The 16976-nt window shown below is 42.8% G+C and overlaps 1 protein-coding gene across 1 annotated transcript in view; it reads left to right on the top strand.

The window, feature by feature from the left end:
• Window positions 1–16976, top strand: part of MYO15B (myosin XVB) — a 79184-nt gene that overhangs the window by 41804 nt on the left and 20404 nt on the right. Inside the window, exons 25-31 of the mRNA XM_070736763.1 lie at window positions 2397–2538; window positions 6189–6300; window positions 6920–7124; window positions 7222–7389; window positions 12576–12639; window positions 14758–14830; window positions 16071–16147. Coding sequence (XP_070592864.1) covers window positions 2397–2538; window positions 6189–6300; window positions 6920–7124; window positions 7222–7389; window positions 12576–12639; window positions 14758–14830; window positions 16071–16147 — 841 coding nt within the window. The remainder of the gene's footprint in view (window positions 1–2396; window positions 2539–6188; window positions 6301–6919; window positions 7125–7221; window positions 7390–12575; window positions 12640–14757; window positions 14831–16070; window positions 16148–16976) is intronic.

Raw genomic sequence — 16976 nt, 5'->3', positions numbered from 1 at the left:
AAACTTTCACCAGACCAATCCTTGAATACAGCTCATCTGTCTGGAACCCAAGCCTCATTTCGGACATAAATGCATTAGAAAATGTCTAGAGATACTTTACTGGAAGAGCCCTCTGCTCCTCCACTCGCAACAGAATACCCTACACAACTAGATTTGTGTGTATGTCTGCTTAATAATGGGTTTTTTAAAATATTTTAAATTGTAAATTATTAGATTTGTTATGAACTGTTTTATTGTGTTGTGAGCTGCCCCGAGTCTACGGAGAGGGGCGGCATACAAATCTAAATAATAATAATAATAATAATAATAATAATAATAATAATAATAATAATAAATTTACAATCCTAGATTTAGAAAGCTTAGAACTATGTTGCTTTAAATGTGACCTAAGCCTAGCCCATAAAATCATCTGCTGTAACGTCCTTCCTGTCAACAACTACTTCAGCTTCAACCACAACAACACATAAGTAGACAACAGATACAAACCTAAAGTAAACTGCTCCAAACTCGATTGCGGGAAATACGACTTTAGTAACTGAGTAGTTAATGCATGGAACTTACTACCAGATTCTGAGGTATCATCACCTAACCCCCAAAACCTAACCCTTAGACTATCCACTGTTGACCTTATCCGATTCCTAAGAGGTCATTAAGGGGCGTGGGTAAGTGCACCAGCATGCTTTCCGTCCCGTCCTAATGTTTCTCTTTTACTACTATCATGTATATAAATATTGTTACATCTTTGTATACCACCAATACATAGTTGACAAAACAAATAAATAAAAGTAAATAAATAAATAAAATAATAAATAGACAAATGCTGAGTGTAGGAGCAGCAAAAAATGCAGATGAGCTAGCTGCTTGTTGGAAAACATCAACGGACTTAGGGCCGCCGATAGGCCAGTATTACTGCTACTGGCATCAGGGGCCCGGCCAAATTGAAAAATGGGGGGGGCGGTTTTGGCCTGCCACCGTGTGCCGGCCCCCTGGCGCTCGCAGCAGTCATTGTGCCCAGCACCGTTCCCTGTAGGCTGCGCACGCCTGTGCCAGCGCACCCCAAAACGCCCCTCCGCGCACACTTTTCCAAGGGCGCGCATGGAGCCGCGGCCGCCCCAGCCCCCCCACGCCTCTAGCCACCTCGCACCCCTGGCTACTCGCTGCTGCCCGATCCGCTTCTCTTTCTCCTCCGCTTCCCACCTTGGAGCGCGACTCCTCCCGCAGCGGGAACGCCAGCCCTGCCGACGAAGGTTTTTCTTACTTTGAATGTTCCGGGCGGGCTGGCAGGGGGATGGGGAGAGAGAGCGCGCTGGCCTGCGTGCCTGACATTGAAAATCACTTTCACCAGCCTCCGGAGAACGAGAGAGACTGAGAACGACAGAGCAAGATAGATTGACCTCAGAGGGCCGGGGGAGGGCTTGCCCAGGGTGTGGGGCCATGGTGGGCATGGCAAGGGATTTGGGGGGCAATAGTTTTAAAATGGCGGGGGGGGGCAGACACTTAGGCTGTATGGGGCCCCAAAATTCCTGATGGCGGCCCTGAACGGACTCCATTTGATGAAAAACGCTTTTATAACCTGAGTTTGCACAGCAATTCCCAACAGGCTTGTGAAAACATAAGGCTTTCTATAGCTATACCGAAGCATTTCATTTCTTCTTTTGATTTATTTATTTTTATTTTTTACCCTACTAGACTTTATGCTTGTGGGCAGGGCCTATTTTAATCCTTTGCATTACATAACTGTCTGATCAACTATGTACAGTACTTTTGTTTGATAAACCAAAACAACAGTACATACATAGAAATATACATATTCAATTTAAAAACCTCTCAAATGATGTCATAAACAAATTTTGCTTTGCTTTGATCTTCTCAGAAAAATAAAGGGAACACTCAAATAACACATCCTAGATCTGAATGAATGAAATGTTCTCATCGAAGACTTTGTTCTGTACAAAGTTGAATGTGCATAACAGCATGTGGAATTGATTGTCAATCAGTGTTGCTTCCTAAGTGGACAGTTTGATTTCACAGAAGTTTGATTTACTTGGAGTTATATTGTATTGTTTAAGTGTTCCCTTTAATTTTTTGAGCAGTGTATATATATATATATATATTTTTTCTGCAGCACCACCTGGTCTAGATGGCATTGGGGCAGATTAGAGAAATCAGCAAGTACAGGTTTAGAACTTGATAAAAAAAAGGGGAGAGCAGATAACCCATGCCTTGGTATTTTTGTGCTGGTAGATTTCTTATAACTTCAGGTATCTTTGGAGAGTTCAGAAGCCATATCCTAACAAAACTGATCCCTATAGGCTTAGTAAAGTAGATGCTAAAGAACCTAGCCAAGGATGAAAGCCAAAGAGGTCAGAGAATTCATATATCTCTGACTTTTTCAGTTATGCAGATGTCCTTTCTTTGGAGCTGATCACTCGGAATATCCTTCAGTTCTCTCTGAAGAATGAGCAACTCATCCTCCATTCTCAAAAAGCTCAGCAGATTAAGGCTACGGTGGAAATTTTCCTGAAAGAACTAAAACAGGTAAGAGCAATCTCAGGATTCTGCAAGCCACGAATCCTTATAGGCTGATTTTAGGGGAATTGTACAGGTAGCCTATCTAAAGCACTGAGCACAAAGGCAAATATTTTAACTTCAACCTATTTCCCCAAATATAGATAGTCCTCAACTCAGGACTACAATTTAACCCAAACTTTATGTTGTTAGGTGAGACATTTGTTAAGTGAGTTTTGCCCCATTTAATGACCTTTCTTGTCACAGGTGTTAAGTGAATCATTGTAGTTGATAAGCTAGTAATATGGTTGTTAAGTGAACCTCCCCATTGATTTTTGCTTGTCAAAAGGTGATCGCATGGCCTTGGGACATAGTAACAGTCATAAGTACGGTCCCTTGTTCCAACTCTGTGAGCCCAATCTTGGGTACTGGTGATGAGTGTAACTCTGGCCCTGGACTCAGGTTGCTGCTACTTAATGCCAGGTCGGTGGTAAATAAAGCTCTCCTCATCCGGGATTTGATCCTGGATGAGGAGGCCGACCTGGCATGTATCACTGAAACCTGGCTGGGCCCGGAGGGAGGTGTTCCTCTCTCCGAAATTTGCCCAGCTGGGTTTCAGATATGGCATCAACCTCGACCCCAGGGAAGGGGGGGAGGAGTGGCTATTATAGCCAGGGAGAGCCTTTGCCTGCGTGGACTCATTGCTCCGGAAATTGCGGGTTGCGAGTCACTCTTGATGAGGTTGGACTTAGGGGTTCAGGTGGGCTTATTTCTCACGTACCTGCCTCCCAGCTGCGTGTCAAAAGCCCTGCCTGTGCTACTCGAGGAGGTAGCCGGGTTGGCGGTGGAGTTCCCCAGACTTATTGTCTTGGGGGACTTCAACCTGCCGTCACTCGGCGAAACCTCGGGGTTGGCACAGGAGTTCATGACCACCATGACAGCCATGGACCTGACTCAAGTAGTACGGGGTCCAACTCATGAGGGGGGGCACGCACCTGACATGGTATTCCTTTCCGAGCAACTGAGTAATGGTCTGAGATTAAGGGGCTTAGAAGCAGTGCCTTTGTCATGGTCAGACCATTTTCTACTACGGCTTAACTTCCTGGCTCCAATCCTTCCCCGCAGGGAGGCGGAACCAATGAAGATGTTCCGCCCCAGACGCCTAATGGATCCAGAGGGTTTCCAGACGGCGCTTGGGGTTATTCCAGAGGCACTCATCCACAGTTCGGCAGAGTCTCTTGCGGAGGCCTGGAATACGGCTGCTGCGGAGGCTCTTGACCGGATTGCGCCTTTGCGACCTCTCCGTGGCGCTAGACCCCGTAGAGCTCCATGGTTCAACGAGGAGCTCCGGGAGTTGAAACGCCAAAAGAGACGTCTAGAGAAGCGATGGAGGAAGAGTAGGTCTGAATCTGATCGAACACTTGTAAGAGCTTTTATTAAGACTTACAAAGTGGCGCTCAAGGCGGCAAGATGCGCGTACCATGCCGCCTTGATTGCATCAGCGGAATCCCGCCCGGCCGCTCTGTTTAGGGTGACCCGCTCCCTTCTTAATCAGGGGGGAGTTGGGGAGCCCTTGCAGAGTAGTGCCGAGGAGTTTAACACGTTTTTCGCTGATAAAGTCGCTCAGATCCGGGCCGACCTCGACTCCAATTGTAAAACAGAGTCGACTGACAACGAGTCAGTCGAGGTGACTGGGGCACGTACTTGTCCACCTGTCTGGGAAGAGTTTGATCTGGTGACACCTGATGAAGTGGACAAGGCCATTGGAGCTGTGAGTTCTGCCACCTGTTTACTGGATCCGTGTCCCTCCTGGTTGGTTTCGGCCAGCAGGGAGGTGACACGGAGCTGGGCCCAGGAGATTACCAACGCTTCCTTGGGGAGGGGAGTTTTTCCATCACTCTATAAAGAAGCGCTTGTGCGCCCCCTCCTCAAGAAGCCCTCCCTGGACCCAGCAGTACTTAACAACTATCGTCCAGTCTCCAACCTTCCCTTCATGGGGAAGGTTGTCGAGAAGGTGGTGGCACTCCAGCTCCAGCGGTCCTTGGAAGAAGCCGATTATCTTGGTCCCCGGCAGTCGGGCTTCAGGCCCGGTTACAGCACGGAAACCGCTTTGGTCGCGTTGATGGATGATCTCTGGCGGGCCCGGGACAGGGGTTTATCCTCTGTCCTGGTGCTCCTCGACCTCTCAGCGGCTTTCGATACCATCGACCATGGTATCCTTCTGCACCGGTTGGAGGGGTTGGGGGTGGGAGGCACTGTGCTTCAGTGGTTCTCCTCCTACCTCTCTGGCCGGTCGCAGTCGGTGTTAGTGGGGGGTCAGAGGTCGACTCCGAGGTCTCTCCCTTGTGGGGTGCCTCAGGGGTCGGTCCTCTCCCCCTTGCTATTTAACATCTACATGAAACCGCTGGGTGAGATCATCCAAGGACATGGGGTGAGGTATCATCAATATGCCGATGATACCCAGCTTTACATCTCCACCCCATGCCCAGTCAACGAAGCGGCGGAAGTGATGTGCCGGTGCCTGGAGGCTGTTGGGGCCTGGATGGGTGTCAACAGACTCAAACTCAACCCGGATAAGACGGAGTGGCTGTGGGTTTTGCCTCCCAAGGACAATCCCATCTGTCCGTCCATTACCCTGGGGGGGGAATCATTGACCCCCTCAGAGAGGGTCCGCAACTTGGGCGTCCTCCTCGATCCACAGCTGACATTAGAGAACCATCTTTCGGCTGTGGCGAGGGGGGCGTTTGCCCAGGTTCGCCTGGTGCACCAGTTGCGGCCCTATCTGGACCGGGACTCATTGCTCACAGTCACTCATGCCCTCATCACCTCGAGGTTCGACTACTGTAATGCTCTCTACATGGGGCTACCTTTGAAAAGTGTTCGGAAACTTCAGATCGTGCAGAATGCAGCTGCGAGAGCAGTCATGGGCTTACCCAGGTATGCCCATGTTTCACCATCACTCCGCAGTCTGCATTGGTTGCCGATCAGTTTCCGGTCACAATTCAAAGTGTTGGTCATGACCTTTAAAGCCCTTCATGGCACTGGACCAGAATATCTCCGAGACCGCCTTCTGCCGCACGAATCCCAGCGACCGATTAGGTCCCACAGAGTGGGCCTCCTCCGGGTCCCGTCAACTAAACAATGCCGGTTGGCGGGCCCCAGGGGGAGAGCCTTCTCTGTGGCGGCACCGGCCCTCTGGAACCAACTCCCCCCGGAGATCAGAACTGCCCCTACTCTTCCTGCCTTCCGTAAACTCCTTAAAACCCACCTTTGCCGTCGGGCATGGGGAAACTAAACATCTCCCCCTGGGCACGTTGAAGTTATATATGGTATGCCTGTATGTGTGTATGTTAGTATTGGGGATTTTCTTAAACTTATAATATTTTAATTAATTGGATTGTATTGGATTGTTTTTCACTTGTTGTGAGCCGCCCCGAGTCTTCGGAGAGGGGCGGCATACAAATCCAAATAATAAATAAATAATAAATAAATAAGTATGAACCAGTATAAATTTTGATCACATGATCTGGAAAGGCTGTAAGTGTGAAAAAATGGCCCTAAGTCACTTTTTTCAGTGCCATTGTAACTTTGAGCAGTCACTAAATAAATTGTTGTAAACTGAGAACTACCTACAATTTTAATCCCTTACCTCTGCTTTTCATCTCCTGTCCTTCCAAAAGGATTCCAACTATGTCATTGCTATGCGTAACTATGTCACAGATGACAAGAGCCTCTTAAATTTCAAGAAAGGAGACTTTATTCGACTACTTCCCATGAAGGGCCTGGATCCAGGTGAGAAAGATCCAGGGGTCGACTACTGCCTGGATGGGTGGGGACGCAGTGGGGTAGTGAAAATGGAGCTTCACCCCAAAGCACCCAATTTGCATGAAAATTTTTTGCATAAGCCACACCCACAGTGTGGTAGTATAAATTTTGGTAGCCCTTCACTGGAAAGATTCAATCCAATGTATCCACTTTCAACCTCAAAATACACCTTGTCAAGAGTGAAAGGGGCTACTTCGGAGACTGCCAGCTGCAATGCGCGGTTTTCAGCCTTTTGGAATAGTTTCATGCTCGAAACAGAACTCTTATTTCCTTCTGAACTCACAAACACAATATATTCAAAATTGCCTCTTGCCCTGTGGTCTCGCATTCAAAACCAGACGTTTCAAGCTGAAAACGGGATGTTTCAAATTCAAATACCACTGCATTTGTTGAAAGAGTTCTTAAACATTACTGAATACTAATACAGACAAGAACATTGATTAGCTAATTTTGGTGACATGGTTCTCAATAGCTATGCTGATTGAAGAATTCTAGGGAGTTTCAAACTGACATCAGTAGCCTGTTCAGATTTGGAGAGGCTGCCCTATGGCTAATAGGTTGCCTAATTTCCATCTTTTCTGTTCAGGTTGGCAGTTTGGTTCCATCGGTGGACGCTCTGGCCTTTTCCCTGCTGGAATGGTGCAGGTGGTGGCAGCCCCCGATTACCTCAACCTCCACATGAATCAACAGGAAGAAGTCCGAACAGGCTGGAAGAAGAACACACAGGAGAAAATAGTTAACAAGGAGGTGAGGGTTCAAGCAGAGGCCAAGGGGATTAGCCATGCAAGAAAGTGAAGGGAGGAGACTACGGTGTTGCTGAAGAGACTGCAAAGTATGAAGACAATGCCAGAGATGGAATATGAATATCACGGGATGAATTTTTTTCAGTACCAAGAGTACCGGTTCTCTGACGACTGATTTTCTGTCTCTTCAGAACTCTGCTCCCAGCACAGAGTCAGAAGATACCAGGCCTAGCACACCTATAAACTCTGTTGATATTTGCCACTACCCTATGATGGAGTTTGCGAAGGCACATTTCCGAGAAGCCCAAGTCATGTAGGTATTCTGTAGCAAAAAGCCCCTTTAATCCTACGCTATTGCAATCTACTGTTTCAGCTTAATTGCTAGCTGTGGCCCGCTTTGTATTTCTTACGTTATAGCTGGCATGGGAAAAGATTGTTCGTTTGATGGTTGTAACCTTGTTCATATGTGTTGTGTGCAAATATTCCGACATTATCTAGGTGACATTAATTAAGTTCTTGTGTTAATGAAAAAGTGATGTATAAATAGGTTAAACAAAACAAGTAAATAATAGTCTGGGACCGTGTTTCCAATTCCTCTATCACTACAGAGAGGATCTGCCCCAGTAGTGGGTTCTAAAACCCTTTACTAATGGTTCGTGTGCACGCTTGTGCATGTGCACGACACTACTGCACATGAGCAGAAGCTTTTGCGCATGGTCAGAAGCGTCCCAAGCAGGTGGGCAGAACCTTCCGCTGATGGCGCTACCGGTTCTTAGAACTGGGCCGTACTGGGACCAACCCACTGCAAACCTTTGTTTCCCACTGTCAAGTTTATTTCAGCACAAGTTTTTTTCCTCCAAATCTTTTCCATGTTGTCTATGCTTTTGAGGTCACTTGTTTCTTTAAGTCACATAGAAGTAGTTGAACTTTCAATGATGCCTCAGACGTTGCAATTCTGAATTACGTTTTCATTCATGATACACACTGTGGAAAAATGAAGACAATATCAGACATCTAAATAAAGAACATGCGAAAGAAAGAGTCCTTCTAGCACCTTTATTCCTAGCCCAGTATTTCTCAACCTTGGCAGTTTGAAGATGGGTGGACTTCAACTCCCAGAATTCCCCAGCCAGCAACGCTGGCTGGGGAATTCTGGGAGTTGAAGTCCACCCATCTTCAAACTGCCAAGGTTGAGAAACACTGTCCTAGCCAGATACCTTGAAGAAGCTAAACTGTTGTTCTATTACTTGCAAATAAGGCATTTGTTCCCCACAACCAACTGACAACTGAAATCTCACGTCTTTTGGGACCTCCATGGGATCAACTCAGTGGCGGATTCTCTTACTGGCTGCTACCAGTGTGCTGTGTGTGCAATTTCAGTTGTCTTGCGTGCATGCGTGTGCATGCCCCAGCAGGTTTTTGCTTTTGCGCATGCACAGGAAGCAAAAACGCACCAAAGTTTTGTGAGGGGACACGTGCAAGAGAGATTTAGGCGATTCGGAGATTGCATGTGAATCCCCTCGCAAGATTTTGCTTCTGCTCATACACACGAAGCAAAAAATATGAAAAATTGAAGGAGATGGCGCCCATAAGACTGGCACCGGAGCGATAGCGCACAAATTGTGCAATCTGGCGGCCGCTACCAGTGCACAGTTGCCTACCGCAATGATATCAACCCATCCCTGGATCAAATACATCAGAGGTCTTCAAACTTGGCAAATTTAAGATTTGTGGACTTCACCCCCCAGCATAGCTGGCTGGAGAATTCTGGGAGTTGAAGTCCACAAGTCTTAAAGTTGCTATGTTTGAACTACATTATCAACTACATAATTACATTATGAGCCTTGGTGGCGCAGTGTTTAGGGTGCAGTACTGCAAACTACTTCTGCTGATCACTGGCTGCCAGCAGTTTGGCAAATCCAATCTCAATAGGTTCAAGGTTGACTCAGCCTTCCATCCTTCTGAGGTGGGTAAAATGAGGACACAGGTTGTTGGGGGCAATGTGCTTACTCTCTTTAAATAGTTTCGAAAGCACTGTGAAGCAGCATATAAATCTAAATGCTACTGCTATTTAATTATCTCCAAATAAATATTTTTACATTTAATTTATATACATGCACCCACAGCAATATTCTCTGTAAGTTATTACATTTTATCCTGTTAAATTTCAACCAAATCCCAATCACTGTCTCAATTTAATACTTTCCCCACCATTTTTGTTGAGTGAAATCATTCTTGATGTATTGTAATCAATTTTTAGTGTATTTATTTAGTCTGCAATGTTTACTTTAATGTTTGATTGATTATAATCACCTTTGTATAATGGTCTTATACACCATCTGCTTTTTATATATTTAAAATATGTGTCAATAAAGAATTAAATGTTGAAAAATGTATGTGAACTTTTTAAATTAATAGTGCACTGAGGTTCATGGAGCTAAGAAACAGATTGCCTATCTCAATCCGAGGAAACAGAATCACAATCTGAGGAAGACCGTGTGCTGATAAGACCAAGTCTCAGACTATTGAGGAAAACATATCTAAAGGGATGCCTTCATCTTTGACCCATGCAGAGATTTTGAATACTTTTCATGATTAAGTCAGGCAGGATTTACTAGATATGATGCCCCTCAGAAGTGATCCTGAGTTTTTGAAACCTCATTGTGATATATCAAAGAGGTTGTTTTAAGCTTTTTCAAACCTCAAAACACCCATGTTCCAATCAAAGATGCTATTTTTGAATTTGAAGCAGGATGTTTCTTAATTGAAATGGAGCATTTTGAATTTCACATGGCTTGATTCAAAATATTTTGTGCATTCTTCTTCGCTTCCAACGTACCTGCTCTACAGGATACTTTGAAGTCTCCTCTATTAATAGCTGCATCCATACCATAGCTTTCGACTTTGTTGCAGGTTTATAAAGTAAAAAAACCGATGTGATTGCCTCTGAAAGAGCACTTATTGCTCACTTCATTTTGTATTTCTCTCCAGAAAGCTTGATACCGCACATAAAATGACCATATTCCACATTTCCTCATTAACAGGTGAATAGCATTTCCCAAAATGGGACAAACCAAGATTGGTTTTTCAGATAAAAGAAACCATGTTTCCTGGGGAAAGCTAGAGCAGAGATGGTGAACCTATGGCACGCATGCCACAGGTGGAACATGGAGCCATATCTGAGGGCTCGTGAAGCATTGCCCTATGTCAGCTCCAGCACGCATGTGTGTGCTGGCCACCTGATTTTCAGTCTTCTGTTTGGCCATTTTTGCTCTCTCCATGCTGAAAACAGAGCAGGGGGGGTTGTGTGCATGCGCAGGACAATGCATTATGGGTGTGGGCATGCTTGTGCATGCTATCTCCCTGCGTGCACCCTTTTGGTACCCGAGCTGAAAAAGGTTCACCATCACTGTACTGGAGGATTTTAAATTGGTGCATCTCCTAGTTCACTTAACTTGTTCAGGGTTAGCTAATGCTGGTAGAATTGTCACAGTTAGATAAGAGCTATTGTAGTAGTTATGAGTTTGAATTTAATTTGATATACAGTAGTAATAATTAATCTAAGGGGCTCTTTACATTGGTCAGTAAGCGTGTGCTGTTAGAGAACAAGATGTTTCAGAGTTCCAAATGTTCATAGAAGTTCATGGAATCAGACTTTTTGAGCATCTGACAACATTAATAATTTTAGACTACAGCTTTTTCATTTCACAAAGGCAGAATTAGGGGACTTGGATAAACGGAACGGTCATGTGTCATAAAAGAAGTTGCACCTGAGAGACTTGTCAAGTAAATATTACTTAGCAAAGAAGGATTGAGAATAAGCTATCAACTATTTCTAGGATTGAGAATAAGTGAAAGATGCATGGAGTTCAAGATGCAAAGCACATGATTGTTTTTGTCACATTCCTGAAGAATGTAGATGTGGGCTTTCCTATGTTCAGTATCCAAAAGAAAATCATGAAATAACAGAAAAACAGAGTTGGAAGTGACCTTCAAATCTTCTAGTCCAATCCAAGCTCAGGCAGGAAACTCTATACCATTTCAGAAAATGGTTAAAAATTTATAGTGTTGAAGCATTCACAACTTCTGGAGGCAAGTTGTTCCACTGATTAATTGTTCTAACTATCAGGAAATTTCTTCTTAGTTCTAGGTTGGTTCTCTCCTTGATTAGTTTCCATCCATTGCTTCTTGTCCTGCCTTCAGGTGCTTTGCTTGACTCCCTCTTCTTTGTGACAGCGCCTGAGATATTGGAACACTGCTATCATGTCACCTCTAGTCCTTCTTTTAATCATATCCAGTTCCAGCAACTGTTCTTTATATATTTTAGCCTCCAATCCCTTAATCCTCTTTGTTGCTCTTCTCTGCACTCTTTCTAGAGTCTCAACATCTTTTTTACATTGCAAAACTAGATGCAGTATTCCAAGTGTGGCCTTACCAAGGGATTATAAACCCTTAATAACATTATTAACATTTCATATGAGTTTGATTCTAGCCTACTGTTAATGATAGTGATGTAAGCACTGAGCTTGCTCATCATTTCTTAATTTAACACTGAGCTTCGTTTGCAAAAAAAGCTGAATGAAGTCCAAAGCTTATTAAAACAATATGCAATATAATAAAAAAACATTGAAGCTGCATCATTAAAATAAAAATAGAGAAGGTAGCAAATATTGTACCTATGGTCACTACGTCCATGGCATAGATGGACTTCCATTGCCTTCCCAAAAAAACCTTCTTATTTTTTACATGTCCTATTTATTCTTTCAGGTGGGGGAAAGACGTATGAAGCAGAACATTTCTATTGACCGTTTTAAACCAAATGTTCAAGGTTTTAATTTAAAGATGTTTGGATCTTGAGTACAGTATTGGGAATTGCTTCAATCCTTTAGCATAGATGTACGTTATTGCCTTGCAAATAGATGAGAACTCATAGCCCATAGCAGAAAGCTGTGTATAAATCCAAATAATAAATAAATAAATAATAAATAAATATATACCAAGAGTTCCTGTCAAAATCTGTTCACATTTGCTACCTGTTTTTTTGTAAAACACAAGTACCGTAACTAAATTCTACCCTTAGACTATCCACGGTTGACCTCTCCCGATTCCTAAGTGGTCAGTAAGGGGCGTGCATAAGCGCACCAGCGTGCCTTCCGTCCCCTGTCCTAATACTTCTCTTATATTTCTACTAGCTACATGTATATGTATATGAACTCTATTATCTCTTCCACATTATCCCCATGTCTTTTCTTCCATTGATATATTTTTACTACGATTATATCCTATGAGACCTACATTATGTATTGGACAAAATAAATAAATAATCTGGAAAAGTAAGGAATGAATAGAACCTGAGACCTTCTGCAAATCATTGTATGCTTTCCCACTGAGAAAAGGTTGCAGCTGGGACTGACCGCTTGCTAGAGATTGAAGCATCTCTTCTTGCTTCACGGGTTTCATTTTGTAGGTAACCAAATCCCCGTTTTCTGTTTCTGCCAGGCTAGCGTGGAATGACGTGGGAACTGAACAGATGAATCTCGCTCCCTTAGTTCAGCACACAAAGGTAAATCGGGAAGAGTCCTTGAGCCTGGGTGCCTCCTTCTCTTTGTCATTTGGCGTATGGAAAGAGGTCTTTTAAAAAAAAGACTTGTATTAAAAGTCCTTAAAAGAGAGATTAAGAACTAACACAAATTAATATAACGTAAGAGAGTAAGAAAGAAAATGAAATCAAAGAGAAGGTTAAAAATGTAAGAAGCGAAAAAAGTCAAACTAGAAGAGAAAGAAAAAAGACACAGAGAAATAACCACAAATCTTCATTACGACAGTTACAAGTCCAATGATAATTTTGCCTCTTTCTCTAAAGTTACATAAGTATTCTTTATATAACCTATCTTGTGTAATAATCAAGCAATAAATCATTTTTACTGGTTTGTGCAAAGTTCATAAAGGGATTTGCAACCAGCACTAAATGTAGACATTGTCTTTTTTCTAATTGATAGAAGTTTTATTTCATTTCCAAATCCCCTTAGACTGTCCACTGTTGATCTCGCCCCATTCCTAAGAGGTCTGTAAAGGGTGTGTATAAGTGCACCCACATGCCTAGCGTCCCTGTCCTACTGTCCCCATTTATTCATATCCATTTCCTGTATTCATAATCATGTTTATACTTATATCTGTTAAGCTTGACAAAATAAATACTGTAAATAAATACTGAAAGCAACCCCTGGAACTATAGCATGGTTCCTGCTACCCCTCCAACAATTACTACTGAACTTCATTTTGGCACGGGACAGAAGGAACATTATTAAAGATGTGGGAATTATTCATATTAACTAGATTTTGTAATTACATGAAATCAGAATTAAAACGAAAGCTAGGTTCAGTTGAATTTAGTCTTTGTTCCGATCCTACTCACAGAGACCTACTTTGTGTAGAATGTTCCAACATGCCACATGGCCTGCACTGGCTGCCGATCAGTTTCCGGTCCCAATTCAAAGTGTTGGTTATGACCTTTAAAGCCCTACATGGCAATGGGCCAGAGTACTTCTGGAACCGCCTTCTACCGCACGAATCCCAGCAACCAATAAGGTCCCACAGAGTTGGCCTTCTCCGGGTCCCGTCAACTAAACAATGTCGTTTGGCGGGCCCCAGGGGAAGGGCTCTGTGGTGGCCCCGGCCCTCTGGAATCAACTCCCCCCAGAGATTAAAACAGCCCCCACCCTCCTTGTCTTTCGCAAATTACTCAAGACCCACCTATATTGCCAAGCACAGGGGAACTGAGACACCTCCCCCAGGCTTTTATATTTTATGTTTGGTATGTATGTGTTGTATGGTTTTAATTGTTGGGGTTTTATATATTTTTCTTATATATCTAATATTAGATTTGTTTACTGTTATATTGTTTTTATTATTGTTGTGAGCCGCCCCGAGTCTTTGGAGAGGGGCGGCATACAAATCTAATAAATTGATTGAATTGAATTAAGGGCCATTTTTCTCCCTCTTTCAATTAGGCATAATTACCCTAAAACCACATACTGCCCTTAGCTAAAGGTGCAGTTCTTTCTTTCTTTTTTAAATAAATTTTTATTTACAAATTACATATGAAATTTCACTTCAATATCGGCCCAAAGACTAAAAGGTTATTTGAATAATTTAAAATGTGCAGATCTTTTCCAAGGAACCATTCCAATTTTGTAGTGTGATCCTTTCACTACATGAGCCTGTTCTGTAAGGAAGAAAGGCGAAATAAAGGGAAGGTAAGATAGATTCACCCAACATCTGTGGCCTAGATGTGAAGCTCTTGCCTTGCAATCAGGAGATTGTGAATTCTAGCCTAGGTAGAGGCAGGTGTAGGCTCTCCCATTTGGGCAGGGGTTGGACTAGATGACCCGCAAGGACCCTTCCAACTCTGTTAATATATTAACATTACAGAGGAAGAAAATAGATGAGACAAAAAGAAAAGCGAGCTGGGGGCCTTTAACCATTTTTGGCTCTGATCCCATCCAGCATTAGCTGTAAAATGTGGCTTGCCAATGAATTTTTCCTGTGCAAATTGACCCCCAAAAAGTGTTGCTTAGTCATGTACTAAGTCTAATAGGGAAAAGAGGACACGCCCATCATTTTCTGCACATTTTTTTAGAACCCACTGCCTCTGTTGAATCTCTGCCTTCTGCCTTTGTAGGTACCAATCCAGGAAGCTCTCCTGTTTCATTCTGATGATGAGTTGAATGACCTGGCTACAAAAGGTTTTTTGAGTACGTAATGGTCCATTAATGAATCAATGAAAAGTGATAGGTAGTCGTGGTTAGGTTGCTAATTCTGCTGACTCTCACCTGCCGGCAATTCGATTCTCACCGGCTCTAGATTGACTCAGTTTTCCATCCTTCCGAAGTGGGTAAAATGTGGACCCAGATTGTTGAGGAAAATATGCTGATTCTGTTAATCACTTAGAGAAAGCTATAGAGCCCTTTGAAGTGGTATATATATATATATATAAATGCTACTGCTATGGCTAGTGCTATTGCCACAGTACTGTTTAAACTTTTATTTATTTAGCTATGGATTCAGGAAAGCTACTGAGAATATTTCTACTTTTACTAGTTCCCTGAACTATCAGGACTATATTTTTCTAGGACAATTCGATATTTGTTGCTTTTGAAATTTTCAAAACTTTTCCAGTTGACAATGTGGTAAATAAAAGAAGAATGATGGGTACAGGAGAGAAAGAATTAGTAGTTAGTCATCATCTTAAAATGAAATGTGAGAAGGGGATGCAATCAAATACTTATATTAGGCCTGTGGTGAGTTGTTCCTGGTTCTGCAAACTAGTAATGGTGGTGACAGGAGGTTCCTCCCACCTACCTGGGACAATTCTGCGCATGCACAGAAATGCATGTGCATATGAATTGGTAGCAACGGGTTTTAAAACCCACTACTGTATTAGACACTCAACCCGTAAATAGGTTTTTGGTTATGCATAGACATTTTAATCGCTATTGGAATGAGAAATCATTTTTAAATGCAATGTTTGCTACCCTCCCACCTTAAAAATATTTGCATATTCTTTAGCAAGAACCGGGAATATTTTATACCCCAGGCAACACAACAAGTTCTAATGAGATGGTGCTTATGTATTTCCCCTCTGACATTTTCAGAAAATTTTCAAAGATCTTGTACAAGAACAGTGAAAACACATGCATTTGTGTCTATAGTTTTATTGTATTGTATTGTATAAAATTGGGGATGAACAGATGTTCACAAAGGTTTTATTGCTAATTCTTATTCTGAATCATCCTCTTTAGAAAATTTGCAGAAATTCACTGGCAGTTTCTCTTTCCTAAGTGGAAGATAAATTTAGATACATTGTACTGTTTGTGTTTGATGGTAATAATACTGATCAAAACAGAGGCCCCTGAATCTCTTCTTAGGAATCAGTTCCATAACCTTATATTTTACTTTTCCAGCTAAGATTAATACTGATTTCTTATTTTGAAGCTCTGATGAGGTTCATGGGAGACCAGCCAGTCCTCAAGAAACAAGATAAGATGCAATATATCTATGAGATCCTTCAGGTTTGTGGCTCTTGTGTTGGATTTGTGTAGATAACAGTGACCTAATGAGACCTGGAAGCTCACCAGATTTCTACTGAAGACGCCTTGATGGCCTTGAAAGGAAACTGATTTGGAGATGCTCATTTTCCCTTTCAATTCCACTTTGCTAACTCTATGTACAGTACTCTTACTTTATCTTAAATTAAATTATGTCTAGTTTAAGAATTTGCAAAATAACAGTCATAGATCAAAGAGTGAACAAGACACTGCAGCTGACAATCAAGATGAAGTAGAGAATGGAAAGAGGAAACAGAAGCAAAAAAGGAAAGAAGTAAAACACCGCAAGTTCTCAGAGTCATTTCAAAATATGAGTTCTTATCACTAATGGGCTTATATGTACTTTGCACTAATGGGTTGATATTAGGGGTGGGTTCCACCTCCCTTCCCTACCGGTTTGCATCGCAACGGAAGTGTGCATTTTGCCTTAGTCACATAATGAAAATGATGTTGGGGGGGGGGGTTTGCCAGCCACCTGACCAGATAATCAATTCGGAGGCATGGACAGCCAGCTATTGCTGTCAGTTCAGTGAGTGGGTGAAAATTTTCTCCACCGGTATGGGCAAACCAATCTGAATCGTCAGTAACACTGGTTAATATGTAGTTTGATTTATTCCAAACTATGATAAGCTAATTCTGTTGCCTTGGGACCATTTTGTTAAAGCTTTGAGAAGATCGGAGCTTCTGTTCTGAGTTCAGCAATAAATTGATCTCTGATTCCTTTTCTGTGGCACACAAAACCTGCCTCTTTGGCCTCCAATTTCTGCTTGCTAGAGCTGTAATGGCTAAAAAG

The sequence above is a fragment of the Erythrolamprus reginae genome, chromosome 2, assembly GCF_031021105.1.
Source record: "Erythrolamprus reginae isolate rEryReg1 chromosome 2, rEryReg1.hap1, whole genome shotgun sequence".
NCBI lineage: Eukaryota > Metazoa > Chordata > Lepidosauria > Squamata > Dipsadidae > Erythrolamprus > Erythrolamprus reginae.
The sequence above is the reverse complement of the archived record's forward strand: the minus strand, read 5'-3'. Positions and strand labels throughout refer to the sequence as shown.